The 27,390-nt window shown below is 37.1% G+C and overlaps 2 protein-coding genes across 14 annotated transcripts in view; one reads left to right on the top strand and one right to left on the bottom strand.

The window, feature by feature from the left end:
* Positions 1–49: 49 nt before the first annotated feature.
* Positions 50–26,839, bottom strand: LOC309654965 (protein adenylyltransferase SelO-like; the record flags this gene model as incomplete). Of its 3 annotated transcripts, XM_082449729.1 has the most annotated exons (19): positions 50–343; positions 3,171–3,250; positions 6,640–6,683; positions 7,509–7,588; positions 8,237–8,329; positions 8,431–8,512; positions 8,625–8,669; positions 12,199–12,328; positions 13,127–13,210; positions 14,683–14,755; positions 15,514–15,583; positions 17,844–17,931; positions 20,423–20,490; positions 20,677–20,775; positions 20,864–20,920; positions 21,008–21,072; positions 22,324–22,452; positions 23,072–23,190; positions 26,500–26,839. In XM_082449729.1, 19 exons carry the CDS (start codon positions 26,837–26,839, stop codon positions 221–223), a joined length of 1,869 nt encoding a protein of 622 aa, XP_082305855.1. In that variant the 3' UTR covers positions 50–220. The 3 variants fall into 3 exon arrangements, with proteins under 3 accessions (XP_082305855.1, XP_082305856.1, XP_082305857.1); XM_082449730.1 differs by lacking the exon at positions 8,237–8,329; XM_082449731.1 differs by lacking the exon at positions 22,324–22,452.
* PDSS1 (decaprenyl diphosphate synthase subunit 1) overlaps positions 26,813–27,390 on the top strand; it is a gene marked incomplete at its 5' end in the record, with an annotated part of 59,503 nt that continues 58,925 nt past the window's right edge. For 7 of the 11 annotated variants that reach the window (XR_014260527.1, XR_014260528.1, XR_014260529.1 and 4 more), the window contains one exon: positions 26,813–27,310. Coding sequence is in view for 5 of the 11 variants with exons in the window: in XM_082449762.1 (XP_082305888.1) it covers positions 26,813–27,310 (498 nt within the window). The remainder of the gene's footprint in view (positions 27,311–27,390) is intronic. The other 4 variants (XR_014260525.1, XR_014260526.1, XM_082449758.1 and 1 more) reach the window with 3 other exon arrangements.

The raw sequence follows: 27,390 nt of genomic DNA, 5'->3' as shown, positions 1-27,390 counted from the left end.
TTATTATTCATTAAATTGATTGATTAAAACAAAAATGATCACAAACATGTTCCAGAGAATAAGTCCACTTTATTTGGTTAAAAAATATTTTTATATATAACCATTATTATGAAATGCAGGATTGTCAAGAAAATGTAGGTGGTCATTAAGAATTTGTCAAATAGATTATTCTTATGCTGGGTTCGGTGATAGAAGTATCCCTTAATTGATTTTCCCCAAATTAAGATGAGCAGCTAACCCTGAGATCTTTGGCCCAGGAAGGGGTAGGTGAGGAATAGCCTGCTGTCTCAGCTGCAGAATGCTTCTGGAAAGGACGGCGAAGAACTTGCTGGAGGAGATGGACCTGGTAAACAATTTAAAGTAGATAAATATAGATTATCTTACTCAGGACCCTTATTAATTTTCTATATTTCTGAAACGACAAGGTAAATTTTAAATGTGCATGAAAATGTTTAAACATTTTATGTTTCATTAAAACTTCAACTATAGCTGTCACTTAAAATTTCTATTGTTCCAGAGAAAGTTCCTTAAGTAGTAGTTTTTTGCTAAAACAGGAGAGTGGATATGTACAGCATCACAAAGAATACATATATTTCCTGATCATTTCTAAATTCCTTCACAGCATTAAGAGAATTATAATTTTCTAAAATATTTATAAAAATAAAAGGATGTCAATGATTTACTCTCTTTCCAAATCCAGGGCATGGATTCCAACTCATACTGCTTCATTTGCAATTTTGTCCCACGGTATAAACTGAGGGATCAACAAACACACCTCTTTCAGCAATAATTCTAGGATCAAAATGTGTATTTTCATCCAATTATAAAAATAATTAAGTCATGGGGATGTAATGTACAGCATGGTGACTATAGTTAATAATACTGTATGTATATTTGAAAGTTGCTAAGAGAATAGATCTCAAAAGTCCTGATCACAAGAAAAAAAAAATTGTAGCTGTGTATGGTGACAGATGTTAACTAGACTCATTGTGGTGAGCATTTCACAAGATATACAAATATCAAATCATTATGTTGTAGACCTGTGAGCATTTCACAAGATATACAAATATCAAATCATTATGTTGTAGACCTGAAATTAACAAAATGTTATATTTCAACTATACCTCAATTTAAAAAGTATATATAATAAATATTATACCTATCTAATCTCACCTACTAGTTTAAAAGCTCCCTGAATAGATTTTTATACTTCTCCACAGCAACTCACAGAGGGTGAATTCTCAAGAAATGTTTGATGCAGGAATGTAAACACAAGTTGTATGTGTAAAGAGTTATAGGTCTAAAAGTTTAACAAAATCTTTTTCTTTTCCTGCATGAGAATTTAACCCTTAGTTAACTTTCTGGATCTGTTCCCCTGGTAACCTGATAAGGTGGTATATGTATGTCCACTGTATCACCATACAACACGGGTTATGACTGACAAATAGCATTTGGCCTGGGAGAACTGTAAACACCTGATAGAATGCGCTGGACTTTCTTTAGTGTAGGGACTAACGGTATAAGGCAGGTCTCTTGTGGGGATGTTGCAAACTACGCCCATGGAGCTGTTACAAGAGATACTGGTTTCTGTGGAACGTGCAGCTTTTCAGCCAGGGCCGCCCCTGCATCTTCCCAGTGTGGATCGTGCCCCCCTGCACCTGAGCTTTACCGCTGTACCTCCCTGCCTGCGTGGATGCTTCAAGAACTCCTGCAAAGGAGGAACCTAATGGTGCCCTGCTGGTAAGCTGTGTTTCTGTCCTGTATCTTTCTGAATCAAGGGGGGCCAAAAGCAGCCTGTAATAGTCTTATGAATCTGAACGTTTACTTGGACCTAGGAAGACACCTCCCCACCCAAGGTGGGCACTGAATCCTTACTCAAATATAATTTTGAGGGAAGGGAGAAAACAGGGAGGGAACAAAAGAGAGGGAAGGAAGGTGAAACAAGGCAACAATAACATCTTATTAAACACTTTAGTTTCCCCAGCTTAGACTAATTTATCTAAAGATAAATACTGAGTTAGCTTCCTTCTCTTTGTTTTTCCTTAATACCCTAAAAAGATTACACTTAAAAATATTTTATTTTCTAAAATGAAAACCTAGATTTGTCAGGCTAATTAAACTACTGAAATGTAAAGTTAATGCAAGTTCCAAATTAGAAACAGCAAGAACAGTTTCTCTGTCGTGCCCACTCTGATCAGTTGGTAGTGACTACACAGCATGCTGTGATGAAGAGGATCCTAAGGCTGTGACCCATTTGAGAGAGAAAGGGGGCCGCGATCATCAATAATGTCTGTTCCAGTGCAAGACAAAAGAGTGACAGCAAGAGTGCTGGGGCTATTCCTCTCCTAAGAAATACACTGTGTGCAATGCATTTTTAAACAATTAATTAGGAAATATTTGAGGCACAGAAGAAGGTATGCAGAATAATATGACAAATACCTGTGTATCCTCCACTCAGCTTCAGAAACAAAATGCTTCCAATATGGTTGAAGCCTTGAATATCCTTCCCTAACTCGAATTTCCTCCTTACTGCAAATCAATCACTGTCCAAAGATGGTATCATCTTTATTCATTTTGTTACTTTTATTATATATGCATATATCCCTAAAGACATGATTTTACACGTTTAAATTAAATTGGGGTGGTAACACATTGTATGTATTCCTTTGCCACTTGCTTGTTTTGCCAAACATTATATGTGAGATTCATCCAAGCTGATGTGTGTAGATCCAGTGCATTCATCGTCACGGATGTCAAGATTTCATTTCATGGACCCAGGTTGCTAGTGCCATAGACGCCTGGTAGAAGCAAAAGCTAATTCCCTCTGGAGAGATGCACCCTCAAATCAGGCTTCACTGGATTTCTGAGATTGAAATACAAAATCCCTAAACATAAACAATGACTAGCAGAACCAGACCCTCAGACGTTCAAATAATGTAGATATGATATCAAATGAATATTTAAAATTTTAAACACATTAAAGAATAAATTTTGGAATATGAGAAAATGATTCACTGATTTAAAAAAAAAGAGAGACCAGGTAATGAGAAGCTGGGAAGCTGGTGCTGGCAAAGGTATGGTTTAGCATGTCTGCAAACAAAATCAGGGTGTTTAAAGTACGATACATTTAAAATTAATAAAAATAAGCCCAGAAAAGTCAACCAGCTTACCTCTGAAAAATCGTTCCTTTCTGCTTTTTGCACTGCGGATTCTGCCATCCAGTTCTTCAGCACATATCTAGGATTAACATCTTAAACAAGAGGGAAAAGTTCATCATGGAACAATAATTACTAAGTCGACACAGGCCATGTGAAATTACCACTGAAATGAGATAACCTTTAAGAACTTTGCCGGAAGGCTCAAATGAGAAGAATGGTCAGCATCAGTCAATTCTGATTGTTTACAAACAATGTACAGTATTTATTACCTTATGGTACAGGGAAAACTTTTTTTTCGCATCATGAGCAATATTATGTTTTATTTTTCTTTTCAGTGTTTCATCATTAATTTGGTTTTCACCATATTCAGTTCACTAAGCATTTTATAAAGCTGGGAGAAAGTAGAAGGTTCATCCTGTAGCCCAAATGAAGGGAGGAAAAAAGTTGCTGCTTTTAACATCTTCAAACGCAGAATTCAGGTCTGACTCAGTAGGACTGCTTAATGCTGATGTTGCCAAGGGCAAATAGGAAAGGTTACATGCAGGCAAAACCCTTTGTAAAGTTATATTTTTTATAGTAACCATGCATTTTTTCATACTAAAAAGTATTATAGGGACTTCCCCAGTGGCACAATGGATAAGAATCGGCCTGCCAATGCAGAGGACACGGGTTCGAGCCCTGGTCCGGGAAGATCCCACATGCTGCGGAGCAACCAAGCCCGTGTGCCACAACTACTGAGCCTGCGCTCTAGAGCCTGCGAGCCACAACTACTGAGCCCATGTGCCACAACTACTGAAGCCCGCACTCCACAACAAGAGAAGCCACCACAAGGAGAAGCCCACGCACCGCAACGAAGAGTAGTCCCTGCTCGCCACAACTAGAGAAAGCCTGTGCACAGCAACAAAAAACCAACACAGCCAAAAATAAATAAAATTAAATCTTTAAAAAAAAAAAGTATTATAATAATGGCACATTCCAGAAATTATGTCTTTGAGATGAGACTTTTCCAAGATAATTTATCAACTAGGTGGAAAGGAGGGATGTTTATCCTCACTGGCCTGAAAGAAATTCCGAGGGGACTCCAAAAATCACTGTTTTGTGATTCTCAACAACATTTTTCTGAGTTACTTGAATGGAGGGAACATACAAATTCCACTTTGACTTGGTTTTAAAGAGCTGCCAAGACATGACAGATAGTCTAAAATACAAGTGCCCTGTGACCCAGTAATTCTACTTCTCTAGGAATATAGTCTATGGGAACAAATTTAAACATTAAAAAGCATTATTTCTATTAAGGAAAACTAGAAACAACTTAAATGCCTATTAATAGGGGACTGGTTAAGTGAAACATTACATACCCTTTCAAAGATATATTATGCAGTCTTTAAAAATGTTACATTATAAAGAATGAAGTAGTCAGTGGAAATGTTTATTTTTAGTGAAAAAAAGAAGGATCTAAAATTATACCATAATATGATTACTACTACATTTTCTCCTAATCAATACACACAGAAAAAGAGAGACTAGAAGTGTCAATAAATGCATCGAAAAGTGAATAGCAATTGTGGTTGAGTGATGGGAATCTTTATTCTTTCTACAAGTTTGCATCTTCCAAATGTTAAAGAATTCATGCAGGGGCTTCCCTGGTGGCGCAGTGGTTGGGAGTCCGCCTGCCACTGCAGGGGACACGGGTTTGTGCCCCGGTCCGGGAAGATCCCACATGCCGCGGAGCGGCTGGGCCCGTGAGCCACAACTACTGAGCCTGCGCGTCTGGAGCCTGTGCTCCGCAACAAGAGAGGCCGCGACAGTGAGAGGCCCGCGCACCGCCATGAAGAGTGGCCCCCGCTCGCCACGACTAGAGAAAGCCCTCGCACAGAAACGAAGACCCAACACAGCCAAAAATAAATAATTAATTAAAAAAAAAAAGAATTCATGCAGAACTCTTTTAAAATAAAAACACATATACACAATAAATATATATAATCCTTAGACAAAAAGGAAACTGACATGCAAGGGAAATTGTGGAAGCAGTCGACTTAGGCAGAGGGAGAGTGGAGTCACCCAATTAAAAGTTTAACAAACTTGACCAACACTTTATAGAAACCTGGCAACGAAATACTGTTAAAATATGCTGGGACTTGTAGCTGCAAGCAGAAGTACTTTGGATCAAATTATGTGTTGATATATACAAACTACCTGAAATCAGAAAATTGTAGATCTGTTCATAGGATTCTTCGAAGTTATCTAATTCTGTACATTTTTTTTAATCTCGTCTGGAACTTTTGCCCATTGCTCATTGTGGAAATTAATTTTTCCTTTCCTTGAGAATAACACTGTTCAGCATTTATTATTTCTCTAAAATAATTCAAAGCTGCAGCCTTGAATTCACTAAATGTCTTTCATCTTACCATCTCATCCATCCTGTCATAACCAAACAAATCCAAATCCTAAAGACAGCCACGACATTTTCTTCTCTCAATTTCTTTTTTCTCTTAATTGCTGATATTGTCCATATTGAGCTGGCCTATAAATTCTGTATGATTGCACCAATGAACGTAAGTGGCTGGCAGCTAAATCCATGCTGAGCCCCAAAGATTGATTACTCACTTCCTTGTAAAAACTCAGCTTGCTTTTATTTCTGCAATAGTGTCCTGAGTCAAGAAGCAGTCTCATCCTCTAACTTAACATGGAATATTAGCATCACTCTTATTTCATCAACATGAATCAGCCGCCCTGATGACACACACTAGCTCTCCACACCAGTCCTAAGTAAAGCAAGAGTACTCCAGGACTTGAGTACTTCTGTCTTAACTTCTTTGATCTTCTTAGACCCATGTTGCAAAAAGGACTAACTTCCTTTTTTTTTCTTCTCCAAGCCAAGTGTAAAGTCACATGGTAAACTGGAAGCAGTATACAAAGGTGATTTATTTTTAGCGCTACCATTTACTAGATGTGTATTATCGCCCAGGCACCGTAACAAGATAACTTACATATATTGTTGCTCATCATTACAACATCCCTGCAGAATATGCCCATTTTATAATAGCTAAGGGCCTTGAAAGTTGGAAAGTTAAATACCTTTCATATTATACAGCAAAAAAGTGGCAAGATGAGGTTCATCTGTCAGATTCCAAAACTCATGTTCTTTCCACCATAAACCACACCACCTTCCTTGTCTCTCCACCATCTTTTAAGGCCATATTATTTTAACATCAATATGCAAACTTATTGAAAGCAGGGCTATCATAATCAAGTTAAAAGTCATCTGAAATTGGAAAGGCTCATATATGACACTTCAACTCAACTAAAATACACTCATCTAGAGTTTTTGTAGTTAAAAACAAAACAAATCCAGTTCCCTCAAGTAATTACTCGCAGTTTTCCAGGTTTTGAAAACTGGGAGTAATTACTTCCAGTAATTAATTCCTGTTGCTTTTATGTAATAATCCCTAAAGCTGAAAAAATCAAAAGGATTACCTACTTGTCATTCTTTTTCTTCTTTCAAAATCTGAATCATTCATGTTACTAAATATGAACAGAAAAAAGAACAGAATTAATCACTGTCTCCCCAAATCATATCTTTTTTCCAAAAGGGTGAGAATTATTTCACAAGACAAATACTGAAAAAAAAATTAAAAATCACATTGAATCAGTGTCTGAAAGGAAGACAGAAAATACTGTTTGATTAAACAATATATAAAATACTACCTTATTTAGTTATTTTAGATAATACCAAAACTTTTATTTTTACCAATTAAAAAAATACTTTTGTCTAAAAAAAAAAATCTAAACTCTGGCACCTCTCTTTCCTTATCTTAAAACATAGTTTTCTGAAAATAATTTAACTTGTTCTTCATTACTCAGGGTCATCTTTATGAATAGCCCTCCGCTGCCATTAAACTGTGACAGGCTATTTGCTCCTGTGCGTCCTGTGGTTTTCCTGTCTCTCCCTTCAGCCACCACTACCTACAGTTTCTTTACTCTTTCATGTTTGTTGCTGCCGATTCATTGTGACAGTTAATGAAGCAAAGTAACTTCTGACTATTGTATAAGATGTGACGATATATAGACACTGGATGAAAGCCTGGGGAGCTCTCTCTCTCTCCAGAGCTTCCAGGCTTGGGAGACGTGGGCTCAGGACACAGGGGAGCGGCATTATCAAAGCTGAGGTGAACAGAAAGGTGCTCTCTGCGTGGGTGAGATGTTACCAGACACTTCTCAGCCAGAGCAGACTTCCCGGGAATAAAAAGGAAATGTTGAAAAATGGAAAGGAAGTGAGGAATCTGATGGGTTAACGATGCTAAAGTAATACATTACATGCTTTCTCAAGAAGTGATTAGGTTACCTTACCTCTTCAGTCTCAAAAGGTACTGGGACACCCAGGCAGGAAAGAGGTTGTGCTTTGAGATCATTTTCACTGCCCAGAATTGCTAGAAGAAAATACAGTAATAGACTGCTTATTAATATTTGTTCACTTTATTTTAACTTCATGTCCCTTAAATTAGGTACTTTAACAATAATTTATAACGTCCAGATTTCTCTTAAGGTTCTCTATTTCAAGTAGAAGTAGTATTAAAAAGGAATAATGTTTTCCTTTTCTTTATATAACTTTCAACTCAAATTCTAATTCATGGAGATCCATGTAATGGCATGATTTAAGAGAAATAAAAAATATACATAGTTCTTATAAATAGTCATTACATGTGAATACTAACATTATCAAAACCTTTCCTTTAAATAGGGAAAACTCACTTAATATATAATTTACTTTAAAAATTTAAAAATTTAATTTGCAACCGTGTTTTATTTAGTTATCTATTAATTCATTTAACATATATTTATGGAATGTCAACTATGTGCTAGGAACTATGTTAGTTGGGAAGGATAAAAAAATTAATAAGACATAATTCCTGCTTTTAAAAAGGAAAGTGTGTAAACAAATAAGTCAATGCCATTTTAGAAGTGTTATAGAAATATACGTAAAGGCTAAGGGAACACAAATAAGCTATTAGCTCTAGTTAAGAGTTAGGGAGTTAAAAACTGAGTTAAGAAAAAAGCCAAAAGTCACAAATTAATACCTGAGGAATGCTGAGCTCCTGTAACTGGCTTTGAGTGATCTCACTGAGCTGCCGAAATGTCATTGTAAAGTCAGCTTCTGTCTTTTCCATGAGCTAATGAAAATACTTACATTTAGCAACCTCAATTCTTGAAGAATATACGGAATAGTCATTCAAATGTTAATCAGGGAAAAAAGATAAAATGATAAACTCACATGTAAGAGAAATGCAATTAAATCATCATCACCCTTGCTTTTTCCAAGTAATCCCAATTTGGCTTTGAACAATTCTCTAAATCTAAAAGGAGAAATGTTAATTTGATTTGTTATTAAATTTCTCACTGTTTTAAGAAGTGCCCTTAAACCAAGCAGGATGCTTTAATATGTGTTAAAACAAACAAACAACAAACCTTGTATCGTAAAGAATGGGATACCCCTCAAGAATCTGAGCAGCACTATAGGGGGAGAAAAGAAAGCACCGTTAAACCTTGATTAAATATTAACACTCTTGGATTACATTTTACATGAACAAAGTGAACCTTCTCATACATTAAATAGCATTCGATTACATACTACTGATTCTGATTTAGTGATTTAATTGTATATCATATCTTAGAGAAAATTGTCAATATAAATGTACTGTCTCAAAGATTTGGATACAGTACAGGTCAAATCAGGTCACTCCTGAAATATTACTATATACAATTAGCTTATAGGATAAATGTTAATATGTCTTTATAATACCAAAAGAGTCATATAAATGGCTTTTTTTGGGTGTATTTTATTTATTTTAAATGTATTTATTTTACTTATTTATTTTTGGCTGCACTGGGTCTTCGTTGCTGCACACCGGCTTTCTCTAGTTGCGACAAGCGGGGGCTACTCTACGTTGCAGTGCGCAGGCTTTTTATTGCGGTGGCTTATCTGTTGCAGAGCACGGGCTCTAGGCGCGTGAGCTTCAGTAGTTGTGGCGTGCGGGCTCTAGAGCGCAGGCTCAGTATTTGTGGCACACGGGCTTAGTTGCTCCACGGCATGTGGGATCTTCCCAGACCAGGGCTCGAACCCGTGTCCCCTGCATTGCCAGGCGGATTCTTAACCACTGCACTACCAGGGAAGCCGTGGCGTATTTTAAAAATTATCTTAAACCCAAAATAATGCATTACAGATACTTCACCCAATACAATAACATTTTATTTGCCTGAATGTATGAAAATAGTGAAATACTTCATAAAAATTTAAAAATTAGTTATTAACCTTAAACCCATTTTTAAACAAATTGTCTATTTCTTAACATTCTTAATGTATTTTAAATTATGCAGATGTTCAACACACTCTGAAGCTCCACTCCCCTGACCTTCCTGACCTTACCTCCTACGACTCTTCCCCTTGCTTATTCTGCTACAGCTACCCTGGCCTTCATGCTGTTCCTTAAACACCCACACACACTCCCGCCTCAGGGCCTTTGCACAGGCTATTCCCTTGCCTATAGCCCTCTTCCCCCACATATCTGTGTGGCTGCTCCTGTGACTCCTTCAAGCCTCTGCTCAAATCCAGCCCCTGACAAGGCGTGTGAGCTGCAGTAGTGCCCAACCCTATACCAGCCCTCTGGGTGTAAACACTGCTGCTTCTCTTCTGCCTTCCAGATCTTGGCAATTTCTCTTGTGGCCAACCTAACCCGTGACCATACAGGGAAGGGCATTTTTGGACCAGTTTAGCTAAGTTGATACAGTATAAGGCCACTACATGTATATGGCTATATGATTAAGTCCTGGCCAAGGCGAAATAAGGGAAGTGATGTGTACAAATTCTGAAATGTGTCCTTCAGTATTGAGGACTTGCCTCTTTTCTTCTCCATGCTCCTACCTAGAATATGGATGTGATAGATGGTCCCATCTCAGACCATGAGGGCCACAGACAATGGATGGTGGCATAGAAAGCTAAAAGTAGTCTGGGACTCAGACAACTGAGTCCCCATACCAGCCAGCCCTGAATTACCAACATGAGTTACCATACTTTCATGTGAGAGAAAAATACATGTCCTTCTTGTTCAAGCCACTATTATTTGGGATTTCTGTTACAAGCAACTGAATCCATACTTTATCTAATACCCTACATCTCAATCAGAGTAAAATGAAAATATTAATGGTTATGTAAGATTTCAGAAAGTATATCACCTATATACCCCACGTGAGTCAAATACTTAAGAAAGTAATCAAGGCAGAGGCTTCAAGATGGAATTTAAAAATAAAATAAAAACAATCTTAGTAAGCAGTAAAATGACTAGAAATGTGGGGAGGGGAGTGGAGTGTTAAGGGCGAAGACTCAAAATAGAAGAGAGACACTTCAAGGGAAAACCTACTAACAGTCTGAAATTCAAAATATTAAACTATCTTAGCAAAATGTAGCAGTTGGGTAATTAGAGGTAAAACAAAAGCATTCTAAAGGTCTCATTGGGATGGAGGGAAAAACAACGGGCAAATAGAAGCTTAGTGAGGGAAAATATTTGGAAACTTGTTCTCATATAACAGTAGAGAAAGTGGCAGAAAAACAAGATAACTGTGAGGGATGGGGGATGCAGTAGTTTCCAAATCAAAGTTGGGGGTTGGAGAGGAATGGATAAGCTCCTCAAATCATAAAAAGGTAAGGAGAATAGGGGGAAACTAACACGTAAAATAAAACACAATGTAAGACAGAAGGAATAAAATAAATCAGTTACTGTAATAGATGTGAAAAGCCCACATACGTCTATTAAATCAGAAACCATCACATTGAGTTAAAACCTGGCTATGTTTTGTTTACTTTTATAAGAAACATACTTTAAAACAATGTGATAAAGATAAAAAAAAATAAAGTGAGATCCAAGGCAAATACAACAAAAGCAAGCATGAATATTAATATCAGATAAGTTGAAATTGAGAGCTAAAAGTATTAATCAGGATAAAGGGGGTCACTGTATTAGGACAAAAGGCACATTTTCTGAAGGAAATATAAGAAAATAAATCAGTATGTGCCAATAACGGCATATTGTACAAATTCAAAACAATTAGAAAAAATTGCTTGCTAAAAATACAATTAAGGGGCTTCCCTGGTGGCGCAGTGGTTGAGAATCCGCCTGCCGATGCAGGGGACACGGGTTCGAGCCCTAGTCTGGGAAGATCCCACATGCCGCGGAGCGACTAGGCCCGTGAGCCACAACTACTGAGCCTGCGCGTTTGGAGCCTGTGCTCCGCAACAAGAGAGGCCACGATAGTGAGAGGCCCGCGCACCGCGATGAAGAGTGGCCCCTGCTTGCCGCAACTAGAGAAAGCCCTCACGCAGAAACGAAGACCCAACACAGCCAAAAAAAAATAATAAATAAATAAATAAATAAATAAATAAATAAATAGCGTTCCCTTAAAAAAAAAACAAAACAAAACAATTAAAGTGGGAGATTTTAATACACCTCTCTTATGAATCAAACTTATCTAATAGATAAAAAATAAACAGAATTATAAAAGACTTGAATAATGTACTCAATACACCCAATTTGATATATTAAAACGTTTTTGCACATTTTTTATATGATCATGAAATATGTACAAAAATTTATTATGTTGGACCATAAAGAAACTGTAACACATTTTGACTAGATTTTACCAAACACGTTCTTTGGTCATAAAAATATGGACAAAATAAGCCCAACTACTTAGAAATTCAGAAACACAGTGATAAATAACCCTTGGATCAAAGAAGAAATAAACCATGATTTCACAGCACCTAAAAAGCAATAAATAGGAAAACACTTTATCCTGATAACTATGGAAAAAAGCCAAAATGGTACCCCCCCAAAAAAATAGATATACACACATATATATAGTTTGAAAGCCTTTGTTATTAAAGATTAAATAGTATGGTTTTTAAAATGTTGTTTCTTGCTTTTCAAAAAATGATCAATACAAATATATTTTCACACAGATTTAATTAGTAGATTTAGGATTTACTCACAGTTGCTTTTGCCTAGGATCCAGTAATGGGTTTAGAGCTTGTAACAACTTGTTTAAATTAAACATTCCAATATTAGCCTGATTTCCTATTTTATATCTTCTTTCATCATCAGATGTGTTTGGTACAAAATCTGTTTAGAGCAAAAATACTATTGCTTTACAGTGGGGATAATTATAATAGATAGTTTCTTCATTTTTAAAAAAATTATTTATTTATTTATTTGGCCATGCCACGTGGCATACGGCATCTTAGTTCCCCCACCAGGGAGTAAACCCATGCCCCTTGCAGTGGAAGCGCAGAGTTTTAACCACTGGACCGGCAGGGAAGTCCCTCTTTCTTCATTTTTAAGTTTATATTTAAACTTAATAAATTCATATATATTAGATAAAAATCTTTCTGACATTAAACGTTTAACTTCAAAGTAATGTAAATACTTAATACCCATGCACATGAAAATCTTTAAAAATATGAATATTTGCCTAATAGAGGAATACATTTCTAACCTACAAGAATTTCCAGGTTATCACACATGTACTTCAAACTCCAACTTGATAGCATGTCGCCCACAAAGCCTGCTCTGATCCTTTTACAGATTAGTAAAGCGGGAGGTTAAGTTACTCATCCAAGGGCACAGATTAAGGATCAGATGCCAGAACTCAGACCCATGTCTGTCTGACAACACATTCCCTTCCTCCCGTCATGTCATCTTCTCTAATGTGTCATTTTTTGAGGGCAGAGACCGCAAAAGACTCAATACTGTATCCCTGTGGCACCTGGAAGATTGAGTAGTACATAAAATGACCGTTTTATGAATGAACCCAATTCTTTCTACCACCCCACTACTGAGTTAGCTATAATGGTTTATCTAAAATAAACCAGTGATAATTTTCTTCGTGAAATAAGGAATATACATATAAATCATACATACCTGGATTATAGGCCTCCATAAAACCAAATGGACCATAGTCAATTGTAATGGATAACAAACTGAAGTTATCAGTATTACAAACACCTAAAACAACAACAACCAAAGATGCCAAAAACATGACAATAAAATAATAAAGCATTTTTAACTGTCTAAAATTTATACAGAATAGGAAAGGTCATGAAAATGCATTTGTTTTAGAAATGAAACAAAATTAAATTATCAATTGAAAGTTTAACTGGTGAAGTCAAATAGCTTAATATATATTAAAACTGTATTTTAAAATTAAATTTAGCCTTTCGTTGTACACTTCCTCCTCAACCAAAGATGTCAAATACTACAGGAACAAAAGGCCCAAGAAATGAAAGCTCTCATTTATCCTGAATTTCTAGCATTTATTTAAAAATATATGTTATTTGGAATGGAATTGAGACTACTAAAGAAACATTAATTTTCAAAGGTTGTGAGAGGGGGAAAAGGTAAAAATATGGATATGTACCCCGTAACAGTCCTTAGCTGCAGACCACCAGCAGTGTGGGGAGGGAGTGTGACCTCCTAGGTGGGGGAGCGGGTCATGGATGGGGGCGGAGTGTGAGGCAGGAGAGAGGCAGGGAATGCATACACCAGCCCAATATAGGATAGCTGGGCATGGAGGCAACAGTGTCCAGTGCAGACAGTTCCAACCTTGTTTAGAGCAGGATGACCCTGCTTATCAATTTGTTCAGTGTATATACAGACTCGAATCCAGCCCGTCCACTTTCAGGAGTTTATCCTCAGAAACTCACCTTCGAGAATCTAAAGCTATAACTGCATGGTGGTCACTGCAGCACAGTTCATAATAGCAAAACCTCTGACACACCGCCCTGCTCACCACCCCACCCGCCCCAGTGAGACCCAGAGAGGATGTAATTAAAGCAGATTTCAAGAAGTTTTACAATGTGGGATCCCCCTTTGGAATTTATCTAGAGACCATAGTACATATGTGACTTGCTTTTATTTTAAGACAGTTATTCTTAGTTCAGGCAAATATTCCTTCCAATGTAAGCCCACACAGTGAACGGCTTCAGACACACACAAGCCAACCCTACTGTTTTTGTAGGGGATATATGAATACCATCGAAAAAAAGTCTAGAAGAATTGAGATAAAATGGTTAATAATGATTATCCTGGAGAACAGAACTCACATGCACTTCTGTATATTTTAAATTCTTTACCATAAGTTCTTTACCATAAGCATGTAGTGCTTTTATGATTAATGGTTTTTTAAAAAGCTTTTAAAAGACCTAATATAATATATACTCACGAGGTTAAAAAGCTTTACAGGTAACAACATCAACAAGTCGAGGATGCTTATTCTATTTTGTGTATCTGTTCCGTTCAAAATCATTTTAAACATGAGAAAATTGTTTTTCTCTTGCTAAAAATAAATTCATATATTATAAATGTTATTCCTGCTCATTGGCAGGAATATTTTGAAATACACAAAAAAGAAGTCTTCTGCTTCAACAAATTAATTCTACTTTCTCATCAGAAGCATGAAATGTCAGTAGATAACTTACCATGAGCAAAACCAACAGACATCCACAAGGCAATAAGCTGTGCCGTCTCAGACACCACAGTAGAAAAAAAATCCTAAAATAAAATTTAGAAAATTTTCAGATTTTTCAGTAACATATGTTCTTTTAGGATCTTCCGATTTCCAACATGAAAAGGTGTTCTCAAAGGTGGGCCAAAAGATGACTAAGGAGATGGAAAGTAGTACATGTAAGAAAACAATGGAAGAACATAGAGTTATTGATCCAGAAATAATATATATAAGGCTCAGGCATAGTATTATGACCAGGTTTTCTTCATGTACAATAAGAAAAGGAAAAACATTAGAATTCAGCACAGGGAGTTAAATGTAAGCAAAATGCGTTATTAAATTTTGAAATGAGTCACCAAGAAAAATAATGGAATTTCCTTCTCTGTGGCTGTTAAAAGAAAGAAAAAGTTAATGAAGATCAAAAACTTTCCACAGGAATGGAAAATCACATTTGCCTATTATGTATGTATTTATTTTAGAACTACTACTATATAAATACCTGTATATCCAACATGTGAGAAAACAATGTATGTGACCAAGTTACAAACGCTGCTCAAAAAATAATGTATATAGTCAGGATGTAGTCGCACCTGTTCTCTTTTTCTAGATACCTTTCAGACAGAACAACTTCCTTATCTATGTCTTGTTTACGAGGTGGTTCATTGTCTCTTTCTTTAACAAAATGTTCAAAATGCTCTACATTTCCTTTTTTAACTTTAGTTTTTTAAGTGCTAAGTTGTAACCACTAATGGTGGCCGGCCAATGATAGAAAACAGAGTATTGTCCTTTCTTTTAAAAAACTTACCAAATATCTGTTAGGTTCCTTGACATCTACTGAGGGGAAGTGTTCCTGTATGATGAAGTCTAACAACATCCTAGAGATAAAGGGGAGATAGCATCAGTGTTCCTCAGAATACAGTATTGAGTATCCAATCATCTCAATCCACTCCTGACATTCATGAATTCATTAGATGCATGCTTATAATTTTAAAAAGTAAAATAAGATTTTACTCCCAAAATAGCCATAGAGAAATATTTCCTCAATACCAATCACAACTGGAAATATGTTTCTAAGATCATATTAGATGCCATCTTATTATGTTACAAATTCAGATTAGTTCAATAAACATCCATTGAGAACCTCCAAGTGCTAGGAAAAAGAATGACAAGACCCAAACCCAAACATTAAAGAGCACACAGTCTATTAGAGAAGAAGAACATCTGAAGAAATAATGACATTACCATATAATACATGCAATAATAGAAATATAGAATAAGTATAAAGATAACAGAGCAGGGAATGATTATTTATGTGTGGAAGGTCATGGAAGGTTTCACAAATAAGGTGTCAAATAAATTGGCCAAGGTTTGAAGTTAAAAATATTTAAGCTGTATATGTATCCTATGTTTAATTCCCTGTTTTAACTGACTACTCTAGTGAGTAACTATTGATACTAGTGTTTATTGCATTGGGTAAGAGAGAATCCTGAAAATAACTGGGGGTTGTAGATATGACTTGGGAATTATTAAAGTCCAATAGGAGTGAGTTTGTTTAGAGTGGATTAGAGAATTGTTTCAGGCACTTGGGAAACAAAAAGGAATACATACATAGTCATGTTAGCCAGTCCAGTCATTTTAAGGATAAAGTGCTCACCAATATACATCAAATGTCATAGAGATAAGTGAAATATAACTGAACTATGACCACCAGATAGAACAATTTCAGTGACATAGTGAATCTGAGCAGAAGTGACCCAAAAAAAACAAATGAGAAGTGAAAATGCCCAGTGAGAGGAGACCTCTCTCTCAACAAGCTGGGATGACCCTGAGTTCCGTAAACATTTGCTAAAAAGACTCAGAGAACGGTCATGACGATGGTGATGATTTCTCTGCTCTGCGAGTTCACTTCCCTTTCCCCATTCTCTCCGTGGACCAGGTATCTGGATTTACTAAGCTGATACCTACAGTGTAGGATTCATATTCCAAATGATTCTGGTTTGTCTAAGAGAATTTTTTTCTTATATATTCTAATGGCTTTTTAGAACTGTATGCTCTTAACAAACGGAAACAATTCCTCTTAAAGGAGTAAATTTTTTTTAAATTTGTTTATTTATTTATTTTTGGCTGCATTGGGACTTTGTTGCTGAGCGCCGGTTTTCTCTAGTTGTGGTGAGCGGGGGCTGCTCTTTGTTGTGGTGTGCAGGCTTCTCACTGCGGTGGCTTTTCTTGTTGCGGAGCATGGGCTCTAGGCACGTGGGCCTCAGTAGCTGTGGTACGTGGGCTCAGTAGTTGTGACTCGCAGGCTCTATAGCACAGGCTCAGTAGTTGTGGCGCATGGGCTTAGTTGCTCCGCGGCACGTGGGATCTTCCCGGACCAGGGCTCAAACCCGTGTCCCCTGCATTGGCTGGAGGATTCTTAACCACTGCGCTACCAGGGAAGTCCGGAGTAAATGTTTTTGTTTGAAGAAACATCCTGCTAAGTTGGCTTGAGGAAGACGAATTTTGTGAGTGCAGATCCCACAGGCACCAAGGCATCAGAGTTTGGTGGAAGCTATACTGCACGACACAAGGGGAAGAGCTTTTGCTCTTTTGAAGGAACTATTCATCTGTCTTCCCTGAAGAAATCTTCAGTAAGATTTGTTCTTAAATGCTTTGTGCAATTTCAGTCTGTTCTTTGTTTGCTTTTGTCCTGTTGAAGGGACTGAGCTTCATGTCTGGGTCAACCCAGTATGAAACAGGCATCACACACATGTCAAAACCAGAGTCCAGGAAAGAAGACATATGAGACAGAGGACGCATCCTGGGAAACCCAGAACTTGGAAGGGAATTGCAGAATTGGGGAGTTTGAGTCACTTCCACCCAGGTGTCTGGGTAGCACAGAGGCCCTCAGTTCCAACTGGGTTGTACACTAGATAAAAGCATTCCTTGAGAAAAGGGTCTACTGGGTCTAAACCCTTCTTTTTCAGCCTCATAGAAACCCACACGATGTTAGGCACACAGCAAGTGTTGAAAATATCTATTAATTGAAAGTTTGGGTTTTACTTACAAGAAAACCAAAAATATTGTAACTTCACAGCACATAAATAAGAATTTCTTTCAATTGTCTTCTACCACTGAAAAAAATGGTTTTCTAACCTTAGTAAATCCAATTCACCATAATGAGCCAAAATTTCTAATGATCCAATTCTAAACCATGATTTTGCAACACGCAGCACTACTGCACCTGAAAAAGAAACATTTATTTTAGCATGAACTATTTTAAACTATGCAAACACAGCATAATATGCTTTTCTTTAAAATGAAATTACTTCAATAAAAAAGAATATAGTGGATTTATCAGAAAAACAATTAATTTACATCCTAGAAAGGGTCAAGGATTTTTCTGTCTTTCTTTACGCCTGAATCAGTTAGAATGTGAGGAACCACAACACCTTCAGAAATACTGAGGCCCCAACCTAGTGAAATGCTACTTGGTTAAACTGTTAGGCTCCCACTGTCTCCTCAGTTGTGACCTTTTCCCTGTACCTCACCCTGAAACATAGAATTAGTGGAATATTTCTATGGCACAGTCCCTGTACATGACTTCCATTTGTGTAACTAATTGGAAATTAACTTCAATTTTAAAAATTTGCATATGTTCTAACTTATGAATATGCTGAAGAAATACAGTGAATCTCTGCATTTTGTGTTTGTGTTTGTAGCCTTCTATTTCCACCTTCCGTTCTGATTGTAGACATTAGTAATACAATTAGTAAATGAATTCATGCTTTTTTCTCATAAGGAATGCTGTACTGACATGTGTTTCCATGTCAAGGTGCGGTCTATCCCAGATGACAAAGCTGCTGCTCTGCTGGTGCTGTCCTTCAATGAAACACCATACTCGCTGCTACCTCTGGGCCTTTGTGCACTTCTCCCTGCCCCACCCCCTCTTCTCCCCATACTGAAATCCTTGCCAACTTTCTAATCTTGTGCTCAAGGTCAATTCCCACTTCCTCCATAAAGCTAACTGGATTGCCCTTTTCCTAACCTCAGATTATTATTCATTTGCTCCATGTGTTTAGTGTCTATGAAGACTGAGTTTCTTAAGACCACGGTATATACTTATTACTCCTGGACCCCCCCGAGATGAGTCCAGTGGTATGCACAGAAAAGGGCTAATTAGTATTTTCTGGGTTGACTAAGTTATCCATATAGTCAGGACTCATTCATGCTAGTAATCTGAATATTTATTTTCATGTGGTTTTTTTTTTTTTAGCAATAAAAATGTATTCACTTAGAAAAAAATATAAGAGCTCAATAGATGATTCTGAATGTTTACTTTATGAATAGCCATTGAATCACTGAATGTCAATCCTGAAAGACATAGACGGTGTCATCTCATCTAACCCCTCATTTTAGTTGGAGAAACAGGGGGAAAATGTGACTTGCCCAAAGTCACAAATCAATTCCCACAGAGCCGGTTAGAGGTTTCACATATTCTTTTTGTCTGTCCAGCTCTTTTCCTACAGTGGCTGCTGGGCAACTATTAGGGAAAAGCACAATCAAAATATCTGTATATGACTTAGATGTGGAAATTCTATGAATGGCCTAAAAAGGAGAAATACTTGAGATAATTTCAAACTGTTAAGTTTGGTTTCCGAACCATCTAATTCAAAATTCAGATTAACAGGGAATTCCCTGGTGGTCCAGTGGTTAGGACTCTGCCCTTTCACTGCTGAGGGCCTGGGTTCAATCCCTACCAGGTCCTGGTTGGGATTGAACCCACAAGCTGTGAGGTGCGGCCAAAAACAAATTCAGATTAACAATATATACGTCATAGACATAAAAGTAGTGTTGTGCCCATCATATTAACAGTCTGTGATTGGAATCTCATTTCCAATCACCATAAACAAAAAGACCTAAATAGCTGTTAAAGCCCCATGTGTAGTAATAGTATGCATTTTATCCAGATAGTATTAAAGAGGAGAGAGAGAGAGACGCCTTAAAGATAAATAACCTTTAATTCCTGTAAACATGAATACTCTAGGGGGATTATTACAAAAACCTTATCAAAACATATTTTTCCCAAAGTATGAAGAACATAAAATGTTCTCTTGGTGAATCGCTATAAACATCAGTAGAAACGCTGGCCCATAACACAGTGATGTCCAAGGGGCCCAATAAAGCATGTAGGGCTGTCAGCGGTTCTCAATAGCTCTGCATTTTGAGTAGTTAAATATGTTTATTATTGATTTTCAGGTCTCCTGCCTCTCCAGAGATTCAGAGTCAAGTTTCTCTTGCTCTTCCTTTTTCACTGCTCTATGGCACTTTCTCATCCCCTTTCTAATTTATTTCTGACCTACTAAAAGCTGAAGGAAAAGTTAACCGAACTTATTGGAAGTAAACATGAAGTAAGAGCAATCAGGATCTGAGGTAAGGTCTGAGGGGGTCTCCTGGGAGGAAAGTATATGAATGTTCATGCACTGGCTTTATAATGTTTTGCTGGCTGTTCATAAACTTCCCAGGTTAACTTCCCAGAAGTTTGTTGTTAGAAAAGGATGGATTAGTGATGTAAGGGTGTGGGAAAGGATATTCTATTATAATATCATAACACTGAAATTACATCATGAAGATCCACAGGTCATGTTTTAAGAAGACTGCAAAGATGCCCAATTTCTGTTGTTCCTGAAGAACTTAGTCTAATTTTATGTAAATGTTCTAAGAACTGTTATTACCTCGTTCTTTCACAGCGTTTCCATTGTAGAACTGATCTCTCCATACTGCATCGTCACTTACAACCAGACTGAAAGGTAAGAGAATCAAAGTTATATTGTACTTTAACTGCTAGCAAGCTATCAAGAAGTAACTAAAACTATAAGAAACGATGAGAAATCATGATATTGGGGGTTTATCTGCTCACTTGATTGACACATTTCTGGAGATAACATGATGCAGTCCTGAAAGTTAGCTTCAAGGGAAGAGGAATTACCTTGCAGCTCTGCTAGTGGGAATTCTGAGATAGTGCATGGCCTCACTACACAAAAATTCTCTCACGGAGGAACGAAGCACAGCTCTGCCGTCGCCATTTCTATGGGTAATATGATAAAAAAGATTTTCAGTTATAATTAAGATAACATCAATTTTTACTTAGATGACTAAAAAAAAAAAAAAAGTACCGGGAGTATGGGGTCTTTCCTGAGCCTTTTAACTGGAGCTCCCACTTTTCACCTTGCCTTTAAAAAAAAAAAAAAAACCTAAATATTAGCAGATTTGTGTTAATATTTAGCAGAAAAGCTATTATACAAGAAAACATGTAGTACCTGTTCATGTAAATTCCAATAAGATGGGCTCTTCCATCCCCGAGCTGATCTGCCCATATCCCAAACTAAAAGGGAAAATTATTCATGTTTATTAACCTTTAAAGCTTTTATTGTAATTTATAATCAAAGTTACTTTGTCAAAATTGAAAATGGAATAGTGCATTTTTAAGATTATAACAATCAACAACCTGAATAAAGGTGAAAATAAAATTCAATCCATAAGGTGTAACTGAAATTCATTTAAAAAACATAAATTTAAGACATATAATTAATTTCTTTATCATCTTATAGCTGAGCTCAAGCTTGTTAGGTGTAGAATACTGAGAACTGATCTATTTAACTCCAGAATAGGAACTAGGAATGATTTATTAGTAGAAAATTTGCCTATACTATACGTATACAATATAAAATCAGGAGCGTACTGTACCTGAAAAAATTGCTTTTGAATGTACATGATTAACTGTTTCCAAACTTTTCTGTTAAAATTTGTTTGTGGTTGTTCAGCTCCCAGCTGTGCCACTTACTAGCTGTGGAAATTTGAGTTACTTAATCTCACTGAGACTGACCTTTCACTTCTGTAAAATGGGAAAACCCTTGCCAGATTGTTGTAAGAATGAATGTTAATATATGCAAAATGCCTTGCACTGTGTCCAACACACCCAAGTGCTCAAAAGATGGTAATTATTATTATTGCCAACAATTACTTGCTAAGTTAAACATCACTCTATTCTCTTAAATTAATCAATTAATCTTTAACTCACAAGAAAGTCACAGCAATTTCAACAATTGGTTCTGTGTTTCCTCTCCTTTTTTAAAAATCAGATTCCACATATTGAACTTGCTTCAACATCTTGCTGTATTTCTAGAAGGTGCCTTCTTAATTGCTTCAGCATGTATAACATCCCCAATTAATCCTGACTTAATTTCTAGCAGTTCTAAAAATGTTCTACAGCTATCCTGGCAAAATTATATTCTATTTGTCCTTCTGAGGCTTTTATATTGACTCATTGTGCGGCCTGACTTTGCCTAAATCTCTTGCTAAAACTCCACTGAATGAGTTCTCTAGCAATAATTCACAGAAATGTTATATTGTGCTGCCCCAGTTTTCTCAATTCCATTAGAGAAACTTATGCCCTAGCTTTATCACAAGAAATCACATCAGCTAATCTATATATGACATATTCTTCTAGAAACATCTTCTTGAAGTCTCAATACACTAATATTAGAAATTAATGCAAAATAACTTCTTCAATAGGATAGCATTTCTGCCAGCTGTTTATATTTGCATAAGGAAGTGATATTGGTGCTACTCTTACCTGGTGGCCCCCATATCTGTGAGCCAATGGAATGGATCCAAGTACTATCTTTTCACCACTTACAAGCTGGATAAAATCATCTGTTTCTGAGACAGATAAATCAAGGTCCAAAATATCTTCTAGCACTTGCTGAGGCAGGAAAAGAAAAATCTTCTTAGAAACTTAAGTAATCCTTTAAAAGTTTTTGAGAAAATAAACTTTATGGAAAAAAAGAAAATTAAAAGAATAAACTTCTTCCAAAATTACATGAATATTTTCTCAGAAGAGATGTACCATACTTTCTAGGATTATTTATGCTACTTGGGAAAATTAGGTCTATTAGATAGTTCTAAAATTTTTATGGCTTTCTTATTATGCATGGTAAAAAAATATTCTTCCTAGTACATATTCTTTAAAGGAACTAGAAAAAAGTAAATGTCCTATTGTTATCCCAAATTCATCTATATCATGAGAGAATAATTTAGAATTTGTTATTGGAGCCCCTTTCTAAGAATTTAACTCATTTACCCCTTTTTTCCACAAAAGTGTGTTTTCCTTGTAAGATAACTTTAAAATGAGACTGAGTACTAGGCTCCAGGAATAAGTATCAAAAAGTGACTTCTAAGAATGACATTCTCCAAGTTATAAATTTTAAGCACAAAGATAATCATTTATCAATAGGTTAACAATTTAACTCTGAAAAAAATATTACTAGTTTTTTAGACAAAAGTTATAGTGAGTTAAGCGTTGTGAAAAAGTAAAGCCTAACCTTTGAAACTGCTACAAGATGTACTCTTGATTTGAAAGGAGTGGGGAAGGCAGTTGAAAAAACACAGTTTTTCACTTTACGCACATAATTTTCTTTAACAGGATCAATTGGCAACACAGCTGATAAAAAACAACAACAACAACAACCCTTCTTAATGTTCTCATTTGTTGCATATACAGCATTAATAGTCCTTAGAAAGCCTACAGTTCTTTAAGAAAATCAACTTAAACTACTATTTTGTTCATACTTTGTTATTTAAAGACTTATTTTCAACCATATCTATTCAATATTCATATATTACAGTATATTAAACTGTCCAAGAAGATGGGAGATGAAAAAAGTTTAAAACAAGACACATACCCTGTCTTCAAAGATTTTCACTTATGGGAGACCAATAGCATGTGCAATGTATTTATAAATAAGAATATATGAATAAAATGAGGTGAGCTGCATTACAGTATCAGAATTACAGTACTGGCCAATCCAGTAGATCCAACCAAAAAATATTTGGCACTTAATCACATTCTTTCTGCCCTTCAGAAAAATCATAATTAATTGAAGGAAACAGATACATACATAAATAACTCTAAACCAGGCAACAGATGTTTTACTAAATGTACAAAACTGCTTCCAATCCCATCAGAAACTTCAAAACATTTGATACATGCCTGTTCGCAGGACTAGAATTCTAAAAATTGCCTCTAAAGAGATAAACTATATTTCATGAAGTCCATGCACTAAAGCCCATGTACTTTATTTAAAAAGCTGTAGAGAAAAAAAAGAGAGTTTTGGGCATGCTTTAGATACTCAGAAAATGTTTACTTTTAAGTATAATTCTTAAAATCTTAATGTTTTCCTAATCCAAACAAATTAAAACAAAAAATAGAAGAGGATAGGTGTATTACTAAAACAAGGGACACAAAAACCTATGTTTCTGGATAGAGATATTATCAGGATGTCACTGTCACCAAATTATTTACTAAACATAATGGAAATCCAATCAAAAATCGTAGTAGGATTTGTTTTTGAAGAAACAAAGTGTAAATCTGAGAAAATACTTTTTTTAATAACAGAAATGGGAGCTTCCTTATCATTTTAAAAAGTGTAAAAATAACTAAAAATATTGCTATCCCCAAAATAGATGCAAAAATCAATGGGACTCCATAAAAAGCACAGAAACAGTCCAAAGTAATGTAAGAATTCCCTATATAATGAAAACAATATTTTGAATCAGTGGAGAAAGGTGGCATCAGGTCAATTTGTTCAATTGTTTGCAATAACTCCTATTTATTCCACCCAAGCCTAGGTGAACTAAATGTCAGTTATAATAATAGAAACAAGAGAATTCTTATATCTTCTCCATATGAGTAAAAAACAGGCAAATGTGCGTCAGATTTAGCTCCTTACACTTTCCCCTAAGTACAGGGTGAATAAGGCAGCATCATGGGGGAACAAATGGGTAGTCAACCAAAAAAACAGATTTTAGTATCCATCAAGAAAACCTGACTATGATTAGGAGTAGATGATCCAATAGTGTATTTTCTTCTCTTTTAGGAGAGCCTCTGTGTGGAAATAGACTAAATTATATAATTAATGCATTATCTTTTATGATGCTCTAGTAGAGCATGGGCAGTATATAATTTTTCACTAATACTTATTTTTTTGTACTGACTGACTCACATTTTGGCAAGGCAGATGATCAGCTAACACCTGTGATCACTGGCCATGGAACAAAAAAAGACTAATTGCTTCAGAGGTACCCAATCCTCACCCTTGTTACATTTAGCAAACTAATCAGTCATAGACTAAGACCCCAGAGAAAATTCCAAATGCATGTTAACCCTTTACCTTAACATTTCAGAGAAATCGGTAATAGAAATAAGGGTATTATTTCAATTCTTCAGAATCCAGTTTGGTCTAAGAATATGAAATGCACAAAAATTGCTAACCTTTCAGTGCAACTCTTCTCTCAATAAATGTTCTTACCAGAGTTACACTGATAATTCATTTCTCAGTTATCTAATAACATCAGGATGAGATGTTTCTATGCAGTACTATGAAACAATATATGGTTATATTTTGTATATAATCTCTCCTTGGCTGTAAAACCTGGTCCTACCTAATGTTTCCAACAGTATCATCATTATGGAAATAAAATGTCTTCGAGTGTAGCAAATTCTCCAATATTAAAATAACTTTGAAAATGTTTCAACTGTACACTTATTCCATTTTTATCAGTGTTACTAGTTGTTTCATTTTTATAAGTGCAGTCTAAAAGGCCCAGCCATTTCTAGACTGTGCACAAGATGAGTCTGTTGGCAATTACTTGCACAGCTTAGACAATGTTTTAACTTTCTAGACTCATGCTTGGCCTAATTGGGTCAAAGGAACTACTTTGTATTCTGCACATCCTGTTGGTGGGTTATTGTTCATGGGAAGTTTAGCTGTACTATAATGGTGGAAGCCTTCACAAATTTTATCTGCCTTCCCTACTTAGCCTTGCCAAATTACATCTTTTTAAGAGCGAGGTTATTGTTTTAATCTGGGTAAACAATTTCTAAATTAAAATGGCATAACAGAATTGTGTAGTGCTCTATCTACCAACTATGTGAGCTAGGGCAAGACACTTAATTCCTCTATATCTGTTTCTCTACCTATAAAAAAAGGGCAAATGAAAATATTCTAAGTCACAGGATTGTTGCAAGTACAAGTGTTTACTGCAACACTCTATTTTGGCCAACTCCACCTGTGGATATTTCTTAATACATAAACCTAGATCAAGATAAGCCACAGGTGCATATTAACAACCTTAATTTGTAAAGCACCTGACATCTTTTATATAATAGTCTTCAAAATTGGGGGAAAAAAACCTCAATAAAACTGACATTTTTAAAAACTTCTTTATTATATGCTTTTATTCAGTTAAAAAATTTTGAAGATAAATGTAAAAATGTGCTCAGCTATACGGGTACTTGCATTCTTTAATGCAAAATGCATGAGTCAGAAGAACAAGAAAAAATATCAGAGAATCACAGTTGCCTGTTTGCTGGTCTATTTTCTCATAAGAGTGAATTTTTTGAGGACAGAGTTAAGTATCTTCTATTTCTGAATCCCCAATGCTTACACCTTCTCTGATAGGCTTTGTGCGTTTATACGCATGTACTGAATGATTAATTATATCACGACTTCTGTTATAAAGACACCCTCTCATTACCATGAGAAGAGTAGATCTGGCCACAGAATTAAGGAAAGGTCTTTCTAACCGTTATCGGGCATTAATCCTGTCCATTCTCCAGTATTCCCTGGGCTGGTTACAAGTAGGTTCAACATTACCAAATATTAAACAACTTCGCACAGCTCAGTACACCCACGAGCGGGACTCACATATCCAGATGTGAGCAAGATTGCCAAACTAGGCCACAATATACCTATAAGGTTTTCAGAGGAGAGCGTCCAAAAGTCGAGAGACGAGGCTAATCTAACTTCTCTTTCACAATAGCCCTGCTCGGAGTTTGACTTGTTACTGTAAAGATGCAAAAGGCTGGCACTTCCTTCAAGGCCAGGTCGCCATAAGGAGCAGACGACGGCGTGGCAGGTAACACCCAAGAGAAGCAGCCGCGGAAACTGGAGCCTCCGGATTAGGCAGCAAAACGGGAACCCGATGCTTCGCGTCCTACTTCTGCCTAAATACGCAGAAGGAAAGTTCGTGATTGTTCGTCGGGCGCCCTGTGGCATTTCTATATGACAGCTGGTCGGCCAGGGGTGCATTTTTGCGGAGACTGCTGGAGGCGCCGGCTGGGCGGGGTCGGGGGAGGCCGCTCCCCAGGAGGAAGATCACGCTGGTTTCTCCCGAGCCAGCGGCCGGCGGGCGGGCGGGCGGGGTTACGAGGGAGTCCATCCACCCCACCGCCGTTCAGCCCTCTGCGGCCGCTCCTCCCCTTCCCGGGCGGGAAGCGCCCTCGGGAGGAACGAGAAGGGGCGGGGCTGGCGAGGCAGACGCTCTTCCGCTGCCGGACTTCCGGCTCCGGGTTCCGGGAGGAGGGGCTGCCGGGCCAGAGGCGGAGCTGCAGCTCTGCCGCGACTTTCAGACGCCGGACCATGGCCTCGAGCTGGTGGCGGTGGCGGCGCTGCTGCTCCTGGAGGCCGGCGGCGCGGAGCCCCGGGCCCGGCTCCCCCGGCCGCGCGGGACTGTCCGGGCTGCGCGCCGCCACCGCCGCCGCCGCTGCCGCCCGCGCGCAGGTGAGGCCGGAAAGCGCGCGCCGTGGCCTGGCGCAGAGGTCACCGCGCCAATGACAGCGGCGCCGCAGAATGAATGAGGG

This window comes from Balaenoptera physalus (genome assembly GCF_965194825.1).
Source record: "Balaenoptera physalus genome assembly, chromosome: 2".
NCBI lineage: Eukaryota > Metazoa > Chordata > Mammalia > Artiodactyla > Balaenopteridae > Balaenoptera > Balaenoptera physalus.
Note: the sequence above shows the minus strand (reverse complement) of the source record. Positions and strands in the feature narration are given on the sequence as shown.